Source organism: Suncus etruscus, chromosome 13 (genome assembly GCF_024139225.1).
Source record: "Suncus etruscus isolate mSunEtr1 chromosome 13, mSunEtr1.pri.cur, whole genome shotgun sequence".
Taxonomy (NCBI): Eukaryota; Metazoa; Chordata; class Mammalia; order Eulipotyphla; family Soricidae; genus Suncus; species Suncus etruscus.
The window spans coordinates 99,505,708-99,525,020 of NC_064860.1; the positions used below are offsets into that span (position 1 = coordinate 99,505,708).

At 53.1% G+C, this 19,313-nt stretch overlaps 1 protein-coding gene across 1 annotated transcript in view; it reads left to right on the forward strand.

Annotated features, from left to right (window-relative positions):
• PCNT (pericentrin) overlaps positions 1–19,313 on the forward strand; it is a 54,913-nt gene that overhangs the window by 33,182 nt on the left and 2,418 nt on the right. The window contains exons 27-42 of the mRNA XM_049785459.1: positions 2,640–3,287; positions 4,966–5,065; positions 6,022–6,164; positions 6,847–7,041; positions 7,193–7,354; positions 7,438–7,633; positions 8,536–8,758; positions 8,984–9,134; positions 9,773–10,222; positions 12,953–13,146; positions 14,153–14,255; positions 15,023–15,196; positions 15,737–15,856; positions 17,118–17,347; positions 17,681–17,757; positions 18,747–18,873. Coding sequence (XP_049641416.1) covers positions 2,640–3,287; positions 4,966–5,065; positions 6,022–6,164; positions 6,847–7,041; positions 7,193–7,354; positions 7,438–7,633; positions 8,536–8,758; positions 8,984–9,134; positions 9,773–10,222; positions 12,953–13,146; positions 14,153–14,255; positions 15,023–15,196; positions 15,737–15,856; positions 17,118–17,347; positions 17,681–17,757; positions 18,747–18,873 — 3,293 coding nt within the window. The remainder of the gene's footprint in view (positions 1–2,639; positions 3,288–4,965; positions 5,066–6,021; positions 6,165–6,846; positions 7,042–7,192; positions 7,355–7,437; positions 7,634–8,535; positions 8,759–8,983; positions 9,135–9,772; positions 10,223–12,952; positions 13,147–14,152; positions 14,256–15,022; positions 15,197–15,736; positions 15,857–17,117; positions 17,348–17,680; positions 17,758–18,746; positions 18,874–19,313) is intronic.

Consider the following 19,313-nt stretch of genomic DNA (forward strand, 5'->3'; position numbering starts at 1 on the left):
CCCGACTCTGAACTCAGGACTGACCTCTGGCCATGCTTGTCTGACCTTGTGCCAGGGATTCTAACTGGGGTCTAGGGTACCAGGCAAGCTCCTTAACGCCTGTTCTGTCTCTGGCCCTAGGCCTCGAGGACCCTTGTTGTTACCGATGGAGGAAATAGCCAGCACTGTGATAGGGCTTGGGTTTGACCCATTCACTCTGCTCCCTCTGGTGTAACTCTCCTCGTTTATTCACCATCCCTCATAATGCTTCGGGGCTCCTCCCCATACTGGGACCAACCAGAACCTTCTCAGGACCTGTATTTAGCCACTTGAGCCTTGTAACCTGGCCCAATCTCTCCTCAGCAGGTCCTTCCTGTGAGATGTTTCCCAGTTGCTTCATTCTGGAGCTTTAAGAGGCTGGTTTTGTGTGGGACTGAGGCCATGACCATTTGTGTCCACTGAGTGTGGTCTGCCCTGTGTCCCTCAGCCCCGTGCATGTTCTGAGCTGCAGCAGCTCCTGCCTCAAGCTCTGCCTGTGTGGTGGAGATGGCACTGACCATGCCTATGTTTCCCGTGGACCTGACTCTGTCAGTGATACAGCCCTTCTTTTCCTGAGTATTTGCTCTGTGTTCCGCAGAGACCAGTGGCCACAGATCTGCACCTGGACAAAGCCCTGGTGGCTGTTGCTGACACTAGTCCCCTCAAGCAAGGCGATGCACTATCAGTGCTCAGCATCTGCCGGCAGCAGCTGCGCCCTGAGCAACTCTCTGCGAAGGAAATACACCCTATGGCTGAGGGCTGTCCCGATGTCACAGTAGCGCCCTGGAAGGTATGTGGCCCGGTGCCGGGTAGGGAGGGGGCAAGGTGGCCTGGCGCCCACACAGCTTTTTGCTGTTGCTGGGGACACTGCTCTGCTGTCTGCAGGGGCTACTGATTAGTCATGGTATCTTCTCTCTTGCTGTGAGACAAGCAGGGAACTGGGCCCAAGCTGGCCTCTAGCTTGGTCCTATGACTACCAGCCCTCATGGTGGCACCGGACCAGGGTGGCTTTCTTGCCAGATGAGGACGAAGCCTTGCCCCTTGAGCTCTTTCTGCTTGTTTACACCAGCACAGTGAAGCCAAGTGGATGCCCCAAGGAGGGACAAGGCCTGCAGCAACTACTAGTTAAAATAACATGTCATATTTAATTTCAGTGAACTTGTTTAGTTATTTTTTTTTAATTTTTTAATTTTGGGCTACACCCAGCGGTGTTCAGGGATCACTCCTGGCTCTGCGCTCAAATCAATCCTGGCAGGCTCTGGGGACCATATGGGATGCCGGGGACCAAACCCAGGTCTGTTCCAGGTTAGCTGTGTGCAAGGCAAACTATTGTTTATTTTTTTATATTTTATATTATATATTATTTTATATATTTATTTTTTGTTTGTTTGTTTTTGGGTCTCACCCAGCAGTGCTCAGGGGTTACTCCTGACTCCAGGCTCAGAAATCACTCCTGGCAGGCTCGGGGGACCATATGGGATGCCAGGATTCAAACTACAGACCTTCTGCATGCAAGGCAAACGCCTTACCTCCATGCTATCTCTCCAGCCCCCTATTATTGTTATTTTTATACGATCATAAATTGTTTTTCGATGCTGAAGAATTTTTATTAAAGGAATTTTAACCGAGGGGGGGAAATAAATAAAAGAGACCCAGGTGGCTGCTGGTCTAGCGGCCAATCCTGCTCAGCACAGGCCCTGCTGGCGAGGGCATGCACCAAGGCTGGGGTCCCTGCCCGACGTCCAAGAGACTCTCCCAGTGAGTACATGCCCCAACAGCACTGGGAGATGAGGCCTCCATTCCCTGTAGCTGTACTGGACGGCAGAGTCGAACTCGGACTTGCCAAACCACAACAGGAAACATCATCCCTGACCGTTCCCTCACCTTGTCTTGCCCCGTGGTTGAATGCTAAAGGCAGACAGCAGTGCAGGTCAGGTGCTGGAGGCCATATTTGTGGGTGACTCAGTAATGAGTATCGATGTTTCGTGAGCCAGAGCTCGTGGTTCCCACTGTGTGCAGTCAAGCTCCACTCCCTTAGGACACTCCTGTTCCTGGTGAGCAGGCACAGACAGCAGTGGCAGCGCCTGTAGGAGCCTTTGGCTCCTGTCCCCTGCAGCTTGTGCATCTCCATCCCCCTCAGAACCAAATGGTTCCTTCTACTCCTCACCTCTGTGGCTGCTTGCTGTGCCCTGATGACGGTGGTCACTGCTCGTGTCTGACCTGACACCTGTCACTGAGCTGCCTGCTCTCTACAATGTATGTGGAGTTAGGTCCTTCTCTTCCGCTCTTGCCAGAGCCTGGCCTGGTGTTTGTGGCCTGGCAGGAGTGGGCCCTGCTGCTGGATGGGGAGCAGACGTTGACAGTGGGTGCCCTGAGGTGAGAGCTGCAGGGCAAGTGGCTTTGGAGACACAAGCAGGCGTAGGTGTCATTACATACTGCAAGATTACTCTACCCCTGGGAAACCTCCCTTTTTCCAGAAGATTCTCCTCTGCCCGAGGCTGTTCCTTCCAGCACCCTGAGGCAGCATCACCTGCTTAGGGACGTGGACCCGAAGGCTCAGACTGGCCCCTGTGTTCCATGTGACTTGTCTCTCATTGACCCATGTGCTTCTTCACCTACAGGATGAGAAAGAGCCCGTGGGTGACTGTCTGCCCAGGAAAGTCGATCTCCTAAGCCAGGTGACGCAGCTTCAGAAGAGCCTGGACCAACTGGTGCTAAGCATGGACTCCCAGAGCCCAAGCACAGAGGCCAGCGGCAGTGGCGCTAGCGATGGCGAAGAGGCAGAGGGACAGCGTCCTCAGGCCATATCTCCTGCCAGCGAAGTTGTGTGGGATCTGGTCACCTGGCTTGGGCCTCAGGGACCCACGGGCAGAACTGGGCAATGGAGAGACCCACCCAAGGACCGCCCAGGATCACCACAGGCCAGCTCTCGCCACAGCCCCCGCAAAGTCAGCCATGTGCACTCTGAGGGGGCAGAGCACTTGACAAAGGCACTCAGGACCCTGGATCTGTCCTCCTGGAGCTCTCCTGAGCTGCTCAGGAAGGACTCGACCCTTGAGCTGCAGCCCAGCCTGCCCCTCACTCCATGCATGGATCTTCTGAGCCACTACAGTCTAGATGCGTCTCTGCGGGACAGGCCAAGCGTGTCAGGGTCCCAGACTGGCTGGCTGGGGCTGCTTGGTCCCCCAGGGGGCTCTACACCAGAGGAGTCTCAGCCAGCGGTGGACAGGGGCCTTCCAGCTGACCGGCAACTGCAGTGGACGTCGGTGGTAGGTGCCTGTTCGGGGTTTTGGCAGGGCATCTGAGGGCTGTGGCATGGGCAGGGTCACAGCTGCGCATTATTGTGTCATTGCTGACGCTGCTGCTTCAGCTGTGTGCAGAGATGCCCAGTCTCCACAGCAGCTGATGTGGGGGCTGGGCGAGGGCTTGGCCACTGGGAAGAGCTTGGCTGCCCACACCCGCCAGCTGGCTCCCCCGACGCCGTTTTTCAGCATGGTGGCGTCTGTCTCAGGAGAGCTCTAGGCCGGTTCAGCCAGCTCTGACAACTCGGCCATGAACCCGTCTGTGTAGGCCACATGTACTCTCGTACAGGATAGAGCTTCACATTTCATTCATAATTGTCTTTTGGCCACATTCAGTGCCCAGGGCTTACTTACTCCTGGCACTCTTGGAATCTCGTGGTACGGGGGTTCACTTAGCACTCCACCCCAGTATTTTATGTTTAACAGTTTCTACACGTAACATTAAAATTAATGTCAATACTTCAATGTGCTTTTTCAAAAGTTACTTTTGAGGGACTGGAGAGATAGCACAGTGGTGTTTGCCTTGAAAGCAACCTAAGGTGGTTGGTTCGAATCCTTACGTCCCATATGGTCCTCGTGCCTGCCAGGAGCTATTTCTGAGCAGACAGCCAGGAGTAACCCCTGAGCACCGCCGGGTGTGGCTCAAAAACCAAAAAAAAAAAAAAAAAAAAAAAATTATTTTTGAGTACATTTTCTTAATGATGTTGAGATTTTTAAGGGGCTAGAAAATATGGAGTAAACAAGGGTGTTGTGTGATTGTTGTAATAATGTTTTTGCCTGTCATCCCACCTGGATCTTCCAGGTGGGGGTGGTTAAGTAAATAAATAAATAGCTTGTTGGGGAGGCATAGGGAGCTCTTTTGCCAGAACTGACGGCTTGTTTGGTTTGCTTTTTGGAGCTGGCTGCAACTGACAAAAGACTTTCTTTGCTGAACCTTTGGTCCCCTAATCTTTTGCATTCGTTGATTATTCACGTCGGACATTATTATCAAAGTCTCCCTCAAAAGGGGGGACGGAAGAATGGGATTCAATTTATCTTTTTGGGAATCATTCTTTGACTTGGAGACCATCAATAAGGGGTTTGATCTCCCCCCACACAAGGGGATGCATGTTATGTCAAGTAACCCTATTCAGATATTTCCTGCTGGGTTTTTTGTTGGTTTTGCTTGATTTGGTTTGGTTTTGGAGTCACACCTGGTAGTGCTCAGGGATTACTCCTGGCTCTGCTCAGAATTACTCCTGCTTGGGGGACTGACTGTATGGGATGTCGGGGATTTAACGCAGGTCAGCTGTGTGCAAGGCAAATGCCCTCCCTACTGTGCTATTGTTCTGAGCCATCTTTTTTTTTTTTTTTTTTCAAGGCTGTGGTGGGATTAAACCCAGGGCCTCACATATTTGAGGCATGTGTTCTTCCTGTCATATTTTCAGAGTCATATCTCTCACCTCAGGCAACATTTAAAAGATCCTAAATTTTTTATTTAGACAAAAAAAAATATTCCTGAGAAGTAGCAACACATTTGATTAAATTACTAGAATCACTTGACTTTTGTGTTATCACAAATTCTGAGCACTTCTGCAGATGAGTTCAGGCATGAGAAAGTTTCTGTTGTATAAAGTATTTTCATGACACTCCCTTACTTTAACAGGAGAAAGATGTCGAAGACTTTATTATAACATCTCTTGATACCCAAGAAAAATCGTGCTCATCTCCTCCCCGGTTGGACGGGAATGATGGAAGTGAGCAGCGTGAGTGTCCTGTTGCCCTGTGCCCTTCTGTCCCTCCCCCTCTTCCGTCCCCATATGCTGTCCTCGGTCTGTGCTCCCAGAATTTGACACTCCGTGTCATTTTGCTCTTGGAGCTGGTACTGTGCTGCCACAACTGCTCACACCTGGGCGTGCACTTTGGCCCATGCGTGGCTTCTGCTCTGGTGCCTCATGCATAAGGACTCTGTTCTCCCCTGTGCAGCTGCCCTGCTGTGGAGGGCTCTCTGCTTCCTTTCTGTTGGGAGGGCATCCCTGAAGGGCTGGCAGTACCCTCCCCCAGCGCTGTGTCCTTCCTTTCCCCTGGAGTGTGTTGGGCAGAACGGGGTATGAGGTGCCATTCGGTCCCCTCACTCAACTCAGGCCTCCAGGATGGTGGCTGCCACTTTGGTTTCTGACCCGCTCCTTCCTTCCTTCCTTCCTTCCTTCCTTCCTTCCTTCCTTCCTTCCTTCCTTCCTTCCTTCCTTCCTTCCTTCCTTCCTTCCTTCCTTCCTTCCTTCCTTCCTTCCTTCCTTCCTCCCTCCCTCCCTCCCTCCCTCCCTCCCTCCCTCCCTCCCTCCCTCCCTCCCTCTTTCTTTCTTTCTTTCTTTCTTTCTTTCTTTCTTTCTTTCTTTCTTTCTTTCTTTCTTTCTTTCTTTCTTTCTTCTTTTTTCTTTTCTTTTCTTTTCTTTTCTTTTCTTTTCTTTTCTTTTTTTTTGTTTTTTGATTTTGGGACACACCCGGTGGTGCTCAGGTGTTACTCCTGGCTCTGCGCTCAGAAACCGCTCCTGCCAGGCTCCAGGGACCTTATGGGATGCTGGGATTCAAACCACCGTTTGTTCTGGATGGGCTGCGTGCCAGTCACTACCTTTCTGACTAAATTATTGACTCGTTGATGCCACGGTGCCTGGACAGTGCTTTCTGAATTGCAGTTTTGGACCTTGTCCTTGTGTGTGCTTAGGTGACAGCTCGGGGCTCGCAGAGACGCCACTGACCCATGACCCCCCAAGATCCCCCAAGCTGGTGCCTCCTCCCGCCTCCAGGAAGTCACGCCGGGCTCCAGCAACCATGAAGGACAAGGGCGTGCACCCACAGCATGTGAAGGTGAAGCACAGAGCAGGGAGGGAGGCTTGTGCCCAGTGCAGCCCACAGCGTGGCTTCGGGGGAGATCACGCAAGAAAGGGATCGTCTCCTGGAACTGAGCTCGGGGGCCAGGACACGGGCGCTGCCCACTGTTGGAGGGCTCACGGGTGTGGACCTTGGCTGTGGCCGCTCCTGCACTTCACCAGGATTGCCCTTTTTAGTACTCTGGGCACTTAGGCCGCCCTGCCTGTTCTGCTCATCTTCTCGGTGTGGATGAGAGGCTGCTTCCTTTCCTCGTGGCTCTTTCCCTCCGTCTCCCTCTCTCCATCTCCCTCTGTCTCCCTCCTTTCATCTCTCCCTGTCCCCTTTCCTCCCTTCCTCTCTCCCTCTCTCTCTTCTACCTCTCCTTCCTTCATTTCTCCCTCTCTTGCTGGTGCCTCAACCCCCACCCCAGCAGGCTCAGCCCTGATCTGAGCCGCCAGCTTGCTGTGGGATGTTCTCACTGGACTCCCAGGCTCCCCACCAGCTACAAGCTACAGCTACAAAATATTTGCAAATTCTGTGCACTGACCGGGTAGTGGGTTCTGCCCCTCAGCTGTCCCAGGAAGGGACAGTGCTGCCATGTTCAGACTCTGACACTTGCCCGCTCTCAGCTGCTTTTCCTCAGCACACCGACCCTCAGTGTCCCCTCCATCTTCCATAGGCCCTGCTGCAGATGGTGTGTGACGAGAGCCACCAGATCCTGGCCTTGTCCGAGTTCCAGAACACTCCCGGTGCCCTGAGCAAAGGGGATCCCAGTGTCCTCCTTGAGCACTTCCTGAGGGAGGGCCAGGACCTTGTGGATGCAGCAGCAGCTCTGAGGGGCTGCCAAAGCCTGGCACACCCAGAAGGCGAGCAGGTACAGAAGTGCTGAGTCCTGCGGAGACCTAGTCGGCCACAGCCCATGTCCTGTGCTGGGTGAAGAGGCCTGAGAGGGAGGTGGGCCTGGTGAGCACAGTAGGCTCAGGGTTCTGATTCTCAGTCTCCCCTTCCTTCCCCCTCCCCATCAGGAGCCCCCCTGCCTGAGCCTGGACTGGAGGGGGCAGTATCTGCAGGTAGTGCCTGAGGCCTGCGAGCAGCAGTGGGCCACACTGCGGGCGCCACAGGTCAGCTCTGAAGCCTGCACGCCCAGTGCCCTGTGGGAGAAGCTGGAGAAGGTGGTGCGAGAACAGGTGAGTCCGTGAGGGGAATGGGCGCAGGGACACCCATCTCCCCCGTCTCTCCCCTCCTCTGAGCCTCGCCTCTTGCCCCGTAGGGCTCAGCTTCGCAGGTGTCACTGGAACCCTCGAGGCCCACAGAGAGGACCCGCCTGCTGTCTGAGATCCAGGCCCTGCGTGCCCAGCTGCGCCTGACACACTTGCAGAACCAGGAGAAGCTGCAGCAGCTATGTGCGGCCCTCACTGGCAGCGAGGCCCGTGGGAGCCAGCGGGAGCACCAGTTGCGCAGACAGGGTGGGTGTGGCCGACACCCATACTCCCTTGTGAGCAGATTCAGGGCCTCTCAAGCCGCCACGCACTGCAGGGTCCAGTCCCCAAGTGCCAGGCAAGCTCGGCTCATCCAGGAGCCCAGGTGGAGAGCCAGGACTCCACCCGGCAGGCACTGTGGGTGCTGCTGGGCCATGCTGGAGCAGGAGCTGCCTTTGTGCTGTTGATCTAGACAACTCTGTTGTGGGGTTGGTCCTTGCCTTGCACAAAGTCAACCCAGGTTTGACCCTTGATATTCCCTATGGTCTCCAAGTGAACAGGAGTGATCCCTGAGTGCAAAACCAAGAGAGCCCTGAACTCTGCCAGGTTTCGGGCCCTCCCCATCCCCACTCACAAAACACAACAGGAAACCCCTTGTCTGCCATGCCAAATGCTTTTTCGGGCCCACTGCAGTGGTACTGGGGCCATGCGTGCATAGGTTGGATCTGGGGCTCACTCACTTTCTTGAACCTCTTCCTGGTTTGGTGCTCTGGCTCTTAGTTGCCGGTTTGCTGCTGTTAGTAATGTGACCCGTGTCCCCAACCCTGTTCAGGCTGCATACCCCATGTGTCCTGGGTTTTATGCAGCGTTTAGGAGTAGGGTCCCTTCCCAGTTGCCTGGAGGGTGATCTCGAGGCACTCAGGTGTGGTCCTTCACACCGCAGGTGTTGCCCCACAGTCATATATGTCCGGCAGCTTCCGGGGCACTGTGTGCCCTGCACGGTCCTGTGGGTCAGCCTGCTGACTACCCGCCTATCTTTGGGATGTTCCTGTAACTTCCCAGAAACATACAGGTTCTGGGTCTCAGGACTTCATCCCCTCCCCACTTTCGACAGGTTTGTTTCCATAGTCTTGGGCTCTGCTGATTTACCTTCTCTCTCATTTTTGCAGTTGAGTTACTGGCATATAAGGTCGAGCAGGAAAAATGCATAGCAAGTGACCTGCAGAGAACACTGACCGAAGAGCAGGAGAAAGCAAGTACCATTCAGAAGCTTCTGGTGGCAGAGCAGAGCGTGGCCAAGGCCCTGAAGTCAGAGCTGTGCGAGTGCAGGCAGGACAATGAAAGGCTGCTGCAGTCTCTCAGCGACGTACAGAAGGAGGTCCTGCAACTGAGGTGTGGCCCTACTGTGCTTGGTGGGGACGTTTTGAGGACAGGGATGGAGGGGTGGGGACGGGTGAGGTGGTGCTCAAGACTGGTACCAGGCGCACAATACACGGCTCAGGAGAGCCAGGGTCTCTTGTCAGACAGTTCTGGAGCACAGGGCCAGTCAGCAGACATTTCAGGAACAGCAGGGCCACGTCTGCAATGTGCATGGTGCCAACTTGTGTCCCCCTCCAGGCGTGTGCTGGATGGGAAGGAAAAGGAGCTGCGAGCAGCGCTGACGGAGCTAGAGAGTCAGCGAGGGCTGGAGAGCGCCCTGCAGAGCCAGCTGGAGGAGGAGCGGCAGCGCCACCTGCACATGGAGGGTCAGAACACCCGGAGTCTGGAGGTACCGAGCACTCCCACTGCCCCCAGCAGGCTGCGTTGTATGTTTGCTCTGTCAGACAGTGTCTTCTGGCTCCTGGGCTTGTGTATTATCTCACGTTCCCAGTTAGGGTGACGCTGTCTAAGCCCAGGGGCCAGATTGGGCGTGGGGGAGAGGATCCGGATGGGGTGGCATATGCTCCTGTCTCTGGCCAGTGCTGCTCACAGCAAGGAGGTGTGTGTTTACAGTGACATCTCATCTTTTCCTGTGGCGGGAGCGTTGCTGTGGGTGGTGCTGGGTGCACGATAGAAATGGAGTTAGAAGGAGCCAGAGAGATAGCACAGTGGTAGGGAGTTTGCTTTGTAAGCAGCTGATCCAGGACAGACGATAGTTTGAATTCTGGCCCCCTATATGGTGCCTGGAGCCAGCCAGGGGCAATATCTGAGTGCAGAGCCAGGAGTAACTCCTGAGCACCACAGGGTGAGACCCAAAAACTAAAAAGAGAAATGGAATCAGAAGCTGGGGACGGGGTTGCTGTTTCTCTCTCCGTGGAGATCCAGAAACCAGGGTCTCAGCTTATTGGGTGCTCCCAATAAGAGCTCGTGCCTGGCCATCGCTCTTCGTTCTCCTGTTGAATTTCCCACCTTGTTTTCCTGGTGCAGGAATTAAAGGCGTCCTTGGACAAGCAGTTCGCCCAGAGTAACCGGCTGTGTGTGGCTTTGAAGCACGAGCAGACGGCCAAGGACAACCTCCAGAAGGAGCTGCGGATCGAGGCGTCGCGCTGTGAGGCGCTGCTGGCCCAGGAGCGGGGCCGCCTGACCCAACTGCAGCAGAGCCTGGAGGCTGAGAGGGGCCGCGCGCAGGAGCTGACTGAGGCTTTGCAGCATGAGCGCCTCCTGACCGAGCAGCTGAGCCGCAGGGCCCAGGAGGTCTGCGCCCACCAGGAAACGCAGGCGCAGCAGGCCCTGCTGCAGAAGCTGGAGGAGGAGCAGGCCCGGGTGCGGGAGCTGCAGGCCACACTGCAGAAGGCGCAGCAGCAGGCCGTGCGCACACAGCAGCGGCTGCAGGCCGAGGTGCAGAGGCGCTGCGCGGAGCTGCAGAGGGAGAAGGAGGTGAGTGCGGTGCTGAGGGCCGCCGTGGAGGCCCAGCAGCCGGAGCCGCCAGGTCCACTGCAGACAGTGCAGGCAGAGCTAGAGCAGTTGCACGGGAAACGGAGAGAACGGCAGGGACGCAGGCCCCCCCACAGCCACGCCCCACCGAGCCCGGGCGACAGCGACAAGTGGCAGCAGTGGCAGAGAGACAAGGAGAAACTGGTGAGAGCCACAGCTCGTGCCCAAGGGCCTCCCTGGGCAGTGGCGGTCACTGGGTTGGTAGTGAATTTCCGACCGGAAGCTGCTGGGCCGCAGAGCCTCGCTCCAGGCTGAGGGCAGCCAGGGTGGCTATGCTGCTTCTTCCGAGAAGCTGTTGGGATTTGGGTCAAGGTGGCTCGGAGCAGTGGGAGTTCTTCAGGAAGTGGGAACCTGTTTGTTAGAGGATAAGTTCGCACTTCCTTTACCATTTTCTTCACATGATTTTTAATGCTTTTGTTTTCTAAGTGGAATCATTTTCTTTTTCCTATTTTTTTTGTTGTTTTCCTGACCATTGTTCTTCTGGGTTGATCTTACTCACGAGCACCAGCCTTTTCCAGCTTGTTTCTTAAACCTGGTTTTCCTATCAGAGTTTCTGTTCAGTGTAGGAAACACAGCTTCCTTCTTGCTGCCGGGTTGCCTGGTCAGTGGTAAGGGCCTGCATCTTGCTGTTTCCTGACTGGGGCAGCAGCCAGCCTCAGGCTCTCTAGGAGCAAATTGTGGGCAACTTGTGGGTCATCGGAGGAAATCCCACTCGTCGTCATCTGCATGCAAGACTTTGAGTCTGGGGATCTTGGGACTTGTGCTTGTGTTTGCTGTGCTGAGTCGTGCACATAACTTTCACATCTGGGCTTTCTCGGGGTGAATCCACTGGATCTGTGTATGAGTCGTACACAGCTGGTGTGTTATTACGGGTTTTGATTTCTGTTGTAGCATCTTGGCTATGATTTCAGTGATGTATCCTCAGAGCTCAGCATTACTGCAGTTAATTCTGGAGCATTCTCGGCACACCAACACAGAGCTGCAACCTGTAGCTCTCTCTCTCCTGCTTCCCACAGTCTCCCTGAGGCGGCTGAGCCTTGTGTATGCTGCCCCCTGCCAGTTCCTAGGGGTCACTCAGGCGCTCTTGGGTCAGGTGGTCCCATAGTAAACACCCATCAAGGGAGAGCTTGTGGGGTAGGAGCTGAAGGCCCTCCCCCCATCTGAGTGGTCCCAGGGTTGGTGGCTTGTATGTTTCCACCCCGTCTTTCCTTTTGGTGAACTTGCCCAAACTCTCCGGTTTTCAGCCAAGCCCGTTGTTCTATCTCACCTCTGTGGCCCTGCACTGTCAGCTTCCTCGAGGAAGTGGGTGCTGAGGTGCCCTGTTTTGAGTTTGAGCTCAGCTCATGTTCAGGGGAAAACAGATGTCCTGATTCTGGCTCAGAGGTGTCTCCCCAGTGGAGTCCTGCCTCGTCTCTGAGGCCACCCAGGATCCCCTACTCTTCTTCCTATTCTGTCTCCCTGTAGAGCTGGGCTGTGCACCCAACTGGGAATCTGTCTCAGGGCACTGGGTGTCTGTGGCCCCATACTCTGTCTACAGCCAAGGACCACTGCTGCCTTAAGCTTTTTAAGCCTCAGGCTGGATTTCCAGTGACTTGAGGTTCATGGGGCCAGTTCTCCTGAGCTGGACCATTTGCACAGGAAAGCATGATGTGCCTATGAGTATGAGAATGAGAGTGTGTTGCTTTAATTATAAAATATAAAATATAGGGGCCGGGCGGTGGCGCTAAAGGTAAGGTGTCTGCCTTGCCAGCGCTAGCCTAGGACGGACCGGACCGCGGTTCGATCCCCCGGTGTCCCATATGGTCCCCCAAGCCAGGAGCGACTTCTGAGCGCATAGCCAGGAGTAACCCCTGAGCGTCAAACGGGTGTGGCCCAAAAACCAAAAACCAAAAAAAAAAAAAAAAAAAAAATATAGAGTCCTAGTGTTGGGGTGAGGCCTTTCTCAGCAAGGCATGGCACCTGTAGCCCCTATGGCCCGTGGGTCTGAGGTGCGGGATAATGACGTAGAAACAATCACAAGCAGTCAGAGATTCATCGGAGTCAACTTGGTTTATTCCATGACCCTATCCGTCCTATCCGCCATGTGCATTTTCTCGAATGGCTTCTACACTCAGCTTACTCCAAGCAGCTTCTTGTCTGCTCCTCCTTTTGCTCTCTCCCTCTGTCTCTTTTCCCTCCTCCCAGACAAACTATTATTCTTTATTCAAGATATCCCTGCTCATCCCAGGTGTGGGCAAGTCTGACCATCCAGGTTATATTAAAATTTCAATAGAAAGTTTAGGGCGTTCGGGAAAAGAGTACACCTCACAAGACTGTATGAACAATTGTGTGAATATATGAGTGAGTAGTGTGTGTGAATTTGAATTCATGCATCTCTGTGGTGTGTGCGCCTGTGCGTTTTTGTCGTTTGTCTCATGGGCCCAGAACTTGGACTAGGGCTCAATCCGATTTCCTCATCTCAGGATCTTTCCTCACTCCAGGACTTGTCAGGGCCTGACAATCTCTGAGATTTAGGTGTGTGGCATCTGGCTGTGGGACGCTCCTTACTCCATGTGGAGAACGGAATGCCTTGTGTGAGCTGCTGGGGGTGGCCCCAGGGTCAGGACCCAGTTCTGGGGCGAGGCATCCTTGGAGCACTTGCAATGGTCTTTCTGTGTCTTGCCGCCACTACAGCGAGAGCTGGAGCTGCAGTGCCAGCGCAACGAGCACAAGATGAAACAGCTTCAGCGGACGGTGGGGGAGCTGCAGGCAGAGGGGGCCACGCAGCCCGGGGTGCAGTCGGAGCGGCAGGGCCTGGAGAGGATCCGGCAGCAGCTGCTGTGTGCCGCGGGGCTACTGACCAGCTTCATCAACCAGACCTTGGACAGGTGTGGCACCGTCGCATTCAACCCTGGAGCTTGGGCACTCTAGGAGCAGGGTCTTTGTGGGCTACTGCTCCTCTCCGGTGCTTCTCAAGGGTCTTAGACGTTCCTCCCAGTGAAGCCCACCAGGGTTGCACATAGTGATACTATACGTGCAGAAAGACTGTGCGTGTATGTGTGTGTGACTGTATGCGAGTATGTCAGTGGGAGTGTGAATGTGCAGTATTGGAGACAGAGACAAACACCCCAGGGTCACTCAGGAGGCCCATGCCATAGCTCATACAGCATCTTTCCAGTCCCCAGGTGCCTTTTTTCATAAAAGTTCATTGCCCTTCCCGTGTTTGGATGGAGGCATGGGCAACTGTGTTCTCAAGGATAGTGACCAAGTTGGGAGTTTTTATTTTTGAACATAAACCAGGTTCTTTGACGTGTGCCCAGCTGGCTCGTTGTCCTCCTCCCAGAGAGGAACTCATGCTATGGAGGTCAGAGCCAGGAGTCTGTGTCCACCTTCTTCACCTTCCCCAGACCTCCTGGGGTGGCCACCCACATGGCCAGAGCCAAGAGAGTCTGGGTTCCAAGAGCCCTTGTATGGTTGGACCTGCCCCTAGAGCAGCACATTGCTGAGCACGGGGGTTCCTGCCCAGTTTCCTGACAGGGAACAGTGCAGGCCACCCAGAACCTCACCCCTGCACTATGGAATCCTGCCTCCGGGATGCACCTCATGGAGTGCCCCTCACGGTCTTCCCAGGGCCATGGGACACTGCACATACTGGTTGCTTGTCCCCAAAGCAGAGTTTCTGCCAACACTCCAGACCTTTCAGATACCTGCTTAGTGCCAGGGAAGTGGCCCAGAGTTGGAAGGAGCCCATGGCTGACCTGCATAGATTCCAGACTTCTTCTCAAACTGTGTGGCTTCCTGAGCACTGCCAGGCAGTAACCTTGGGAACCCCAAACCTCTAGGGAGACCTCCCAAAATAGCAAGTGACAAGTGCCTTTAAATACCTGCTTGCAGGACCATTCATGACTGGACGTCCTCCAACGAGAAGGCAGTGGCATCCCTGCTCTGCACCTTGCAGGAACTCAAGTCCGAGCTGACTGCACCCAGCCCCTCCCCTGTGAGTAGCGCCTGCTGCCTTTTCCGTTTCCTGCCTCCCGCGGGCCACTCCTGCTTGGGGCTCCTGTCTGTCCATTTTCGGTAGGGCACTTCAACAATAAGGACTTGGCCCAGCTGTTCTGTCCCTTATTTGAGAATCGCTACAAGTGAGATTACTGGACACCCCGGGAATCATGAGCCCCTTAGAACCCCTTCGCTGCAGCTGTTGTCCTTGGTGTCAGTCAGTTCCTCACGCCTGGTGGGTGGAACCAGGTTATATGGAGGCACCACTCTCATGTCTGTCCCTGTTCACCTGGGACTGCCCAGAGCCTCATGACCATTGTGGGGTGAAGGGTTTTGGCTGTGTGAGTAGGGTGCTCTCAAGAGGAACTTCTGCGTGGGGCCCGTTGCTGATGGTCCCCAGTCACCTCGGTGACTGGAGGTGACATGGAGGTGGGAGTTGGCTTATGTTGTCAGCTCAACTCTGCAGAGAATTGAGAAGAAACATGCTTTGATGTCCTTTGCATCCCAGTTCCAGACACTCCACAAGGCTCTCTGAACCCCAGACAGGTTTGAAATCATAGTCCTACTGGAGAGATAGGGCATTGGGTAAGGCATTTGGTCCCTCGAGCCCTGCCAGGAGTGACCCTGGAGTGCAGAGCCAGGAGGAATCCCTGATCACAGCCAGTTTGTAAATAGAATCCTGGTCCCAGAAAATAAGCAGTACAGTGACAGTTGGACCATGTGCCTTTCAGCAGAACTTGATAGTGTTTCTCTTCTTTCCATCAGAAGAAAATGACAGCAGGATTGCACATCCAGCTGGTGGATGTTTTGCTGAGTGACAACGAGTCTTTGCGGAAGACACTTAGCACAGTGGCTGAGGAGAAGGCAGAACTGTGTCGGGCTGTGTCCAAGCTGGAGAAGACCCTAAAGCACCATCTGCTGAAAGGCTGTGCTCTGAGCGTAGGTCCCACATCTAGGGCGGGAGGCTGGGCTCTGAGGTCCCACACCTGGCTCTGCATTCAGGACTTAATTCCTGATGGTGCTTGGGGAACCATAGGGAATGCCAGGGATTGAACCCATCCTGGCTTGCATACAAGGCAAGCACCCTATCCTCTGTAGCCCGAGTGCATGTTTTGCATCAGGGAAGTTCAGGTATTTTCCTCAGCACCACTTGGTGTCCTGAGCACCTTCTGGAGCATATACCCCGCCCCCCACTACCAGGTGTAACCCAGAAGAGGAGTAATAATAGTATCTGACAAATTGGACCCATTAGAAAGAGGCTAAGAAAGGACGGGACTGGTGCAATCTTCGTGTACATCTGCCTCTCCCCCTTCCCAGCCTTACCTGGTGCAGCAGGAAGAGTAGCTTTTGCCATAGGTCGTAACCATGCAGCGGTTGTGCGGTGCTGACAGTTGTAGCAGGGCCTTTGGGAACCCAGGGCTAGGAGATACCTTGCACTGTTCTAAGTAAGAACATGGTGCTGTTTGTGATTCCTTTTAGAGGTCGGACAAGTCTGCGCGGAAGCTCGACAAGTCGGCTCTGCAGAGCTCTTCCCAGCACTCAGAGCCAGGAGCTCGGGTCTCCGGCCCCAGTGAAGACACCAACTCTGGCAGCTTCAAAGTGAGGCCTTGCCGGGGGCGGGCTGGGCAGTGGAGCCTGCTAGGCACCTGTTTCTCAGGGCATCTTGGGACGGCAGTTAAGAGGGTCTTAAACACACAGAGGGCGACTCACAAGAGTTCCTGTATGCTCATATGCTCCAAGCCTATTTTCTCAACTGTCAGTGCCCACTGGACATGAGTTTTTCCTGTTCATGATCCCATAGCTGCAGTGTCTGGGACATTTCTCCCCAGGGCTTGAATACTTCAAAATCCCTACCGCCTCTCTCGTGATGCCTGTCAATGTAGGCTTGGTCTCCTATGCTTTGTGGTCATCATGGTCCATTTATATCTACTCTGACAGGCAGGTTGGCCTGAGTATGCACCAGGGAGCAGCTGATTGGATACTCAATCCAGTTTTGCATAGTTCAAGGGTCAGGGTGATGAGTGATGCTCCTCTGTGCTGGGCAGCCGTCAGCCTCAGGCCCTGGCCTGCCAGTCACAGGCCCACTGAGTACAGCTACAGAGTAGTTTTGACACCAGCCTTTTGTTGTTATCCCAGCGTCTCACCTAGCACCCCACCCATGTTTTTCCTTGTGGACCCGTCCTGAGAGCCCTTCTCAGTGGGCAGGTTGTGGGGCTCTTGGTGGCTTTGTTCTAGCTGGTCAGCAAGATCATCCTGTGGCCACTTGATCTTTGCTGAGGAAAGAACCCTGGTTCCTTGATAGTTAATTTTTTTTTTAATTTTTGTTTTTGGGCCAAACCTGGTGACACTCAGGGATTACTCCTGGCTACAGGTTCATCCTGGGTCAGCCACGTGCAAGGCAAATGTGCTACCACTATACTATCGATCCAGCCCCAATAGTTCATTTGTTGTTGTTCTTTTTTTGTTTTTTTTTGGGTCACACCCGGCAGAGTTCAGGTGTTACTCCTGGCTCTAAGCTCAGAAATTGTTCTTGGCAGGCTCAGGGGACCATATGGGATGCCGGGATTCAAACCACTGTCCTTCTGCATGCAAGGCAAACACCTTACCTCCATGCTATCTCTCTGGCCCGTTTTTGTTCTTTTTATGAGGGGCCAGAGCCAGCTCTTCGCCACTAGCAACGTGGGCCTGAGTGTTCAGTGCTAAGGGAGTTACCTGCTACCCACTTGGGAGGAGTGCATGCCACTAGCTAGTCAAGCCATTCCCTGGCTCCTTTCAAAGCCCTTGGTGCTGGTGGCTAGGATAAGGTTAATCTTGCAGGATAATCTCTCTTTAGTGATTAAGTGCTGCTGTGTTTTTTCAGATGGAGAAATTGTACCTGCATTACCTGAGAGCAGAGAGCTTTAGGAAAGCTCTGATTTACCAGAAGAAGTATCTGTTACTGCTCATCGGTGGCTTCCAGGACTCTGAGCAGGAAACACTCTCCATGATTGCTCACCTGGGAGTATTTCCTTCTAAAGCAGACAGGAGAGTGATCTCTCGTCCTTTCACAAAGTTCAGAACCGCTGTCAGGGTGGTGATTGCCATCTTAAGGTAGAGCCCAAGCGTCACTGAATGGAGGCCTGTTGGGGACTAGGACAGATAGTGCAAGGCACCTAACTTTTCTTTCTGGAGTGTGTTTGTAATGTTGACCATTTAAAAAATGAATAATGAAAACTCTGCATTCGGTTAAGTTTTCTAAGTTTGAAGAGTTTTCTTTTTATTTTTGTGTCAATATTGGGTAAGCCCAAAGATTACTCCTAGCAGGGTTTGGAGGATCATAAGTGGTGCTGAGGATCAAACCCCAGTCAGTCATTTGCAGGGCAAGTGCCTACCTCTGTACTATCTCCCCAACCCTTTTTCAAGCCCCCATCTTTTTTTTTGTAGATTGCGGTTTCTGGTTAAGAAATGGCAAGAAGTGGGTCGGAAAGGAGCCTTGATACCCAGCAGATCCTCGCGCCCAGGTGGGACTTCAATTCTCAAACTTGCCCTTTCCTAGCCTTGTCAGAGGAACAGAGGTTTTGAAGATCATAGCTTATCTGCTTCTCTAAAGGAAAATGACTCAGCAACATAATATTTGAATAAATATAGGCACTAGATTCATGGGCTGATAAGGCTTTCCTGCATAAAAGGGTCTTTCATGTCAAGTTCCTCCTATGTCCTGGCTCAGAGCATCAAGTTCTATGCCCTCCAAGGGAGGAGCTCTAAAGTCAGGCACTTTCCTCTGTGGCTTTCCTGTGAATCCCTAAGTTGTGATGTTTGTGTGCTGGCACTTCTGTCTTGAAATTATCAGATATGAACCTCTTTCAGTTCCTTGGGGATCTTCCAAGTCCTGAGCCTAGGGGCTGGAGCAAAAGTACAGTAAGTAGGGTGCTTGCTATAGTGTCCCTTGTGCTTTTTTTTTTTTTTGGTTTTTGAGCTACACCCGTTTGATGCTCAGGGGTTACTCCTGGCTAAGCGCTCAGAAATTGCCCTTGGCTTGGGGGGGACCATATGGGACACCTGGGGATCGAACCACGGTCCTTCCTTGGCTAGCCCATGCAAAGCAGACACCTTATCTCTAGCACCACCTCGCCGGCCCCTACCTTGTGCTGTTATGGAGTGATATTGAGCAGAGCCATGTCTGGCCGCAAAACCAAACAAAAACCAGGTCCAAAGCCAACTCCTTAGAGGTGGGGAGAAATCCCCAGAGAACTGGAGGAATGTACTATAACAATGCAATGTACTGTAACAATGCAGAGCTGAGGGACATCCTTCTGGAGTAGTAAAATGCAGGTCTTCCAAACTTGGGTTCTTCTAAAGCTTAAAAAAAAAAAGGTAATTTTAACATTCTGAAATCGTTTGTTAATCCTTAAAAGATGTCCTATGGAATTCTAAGTTTCAGTGATGCTTCCTACTAAAATCTTTTGTTTTTCTTCCATGATCTTTTTGTTATGAAATCACCTGTGAAAAGAATTCTTAATGCCCCAGCACCAAGAGTCTCCCCCTGAGAGCAGTGACTCCCCACCAACCCGGGATGTATCTTCGAGCCACAGCAGGGATTCTGTGCCTAGAGCTTTCCTACGGAGGAGGAGGGAAAGGTGAGCTATAGCTTTAGACTGGCTACTCTAGGCTGCAGACTCGCCATCACAATGGATGTCCTAAGCAATTTGGCACAGGTGGCAAGCCATCTGAATTGGGGTGCAGTCACATGGCATCGTCTTTCATTCACACACAGGCACGTGCCTGCACACAGATTTATACATGCACATACCACATAGCGATAAGTAAGGCCCTGGTTGACTCTACTTCATCTCTTTCCTCTGGGAAAGGTTTTTTTTTTTTTTACTGCATGACATAATATGTATACTTAAACCTATTTGGCAGTTCAGAGAGATCTATAATCTACAGCTTTATTAACTCCTTTCACTGAAAAAGTAATCTGATGGGGATGAGGGGGATTTGAGTTACATAAGGTAAAGTTTGGGGGATATCCTGGCATTGCTCAGGAGACCATGTGGTGCTGGGATTCAAACCAAGT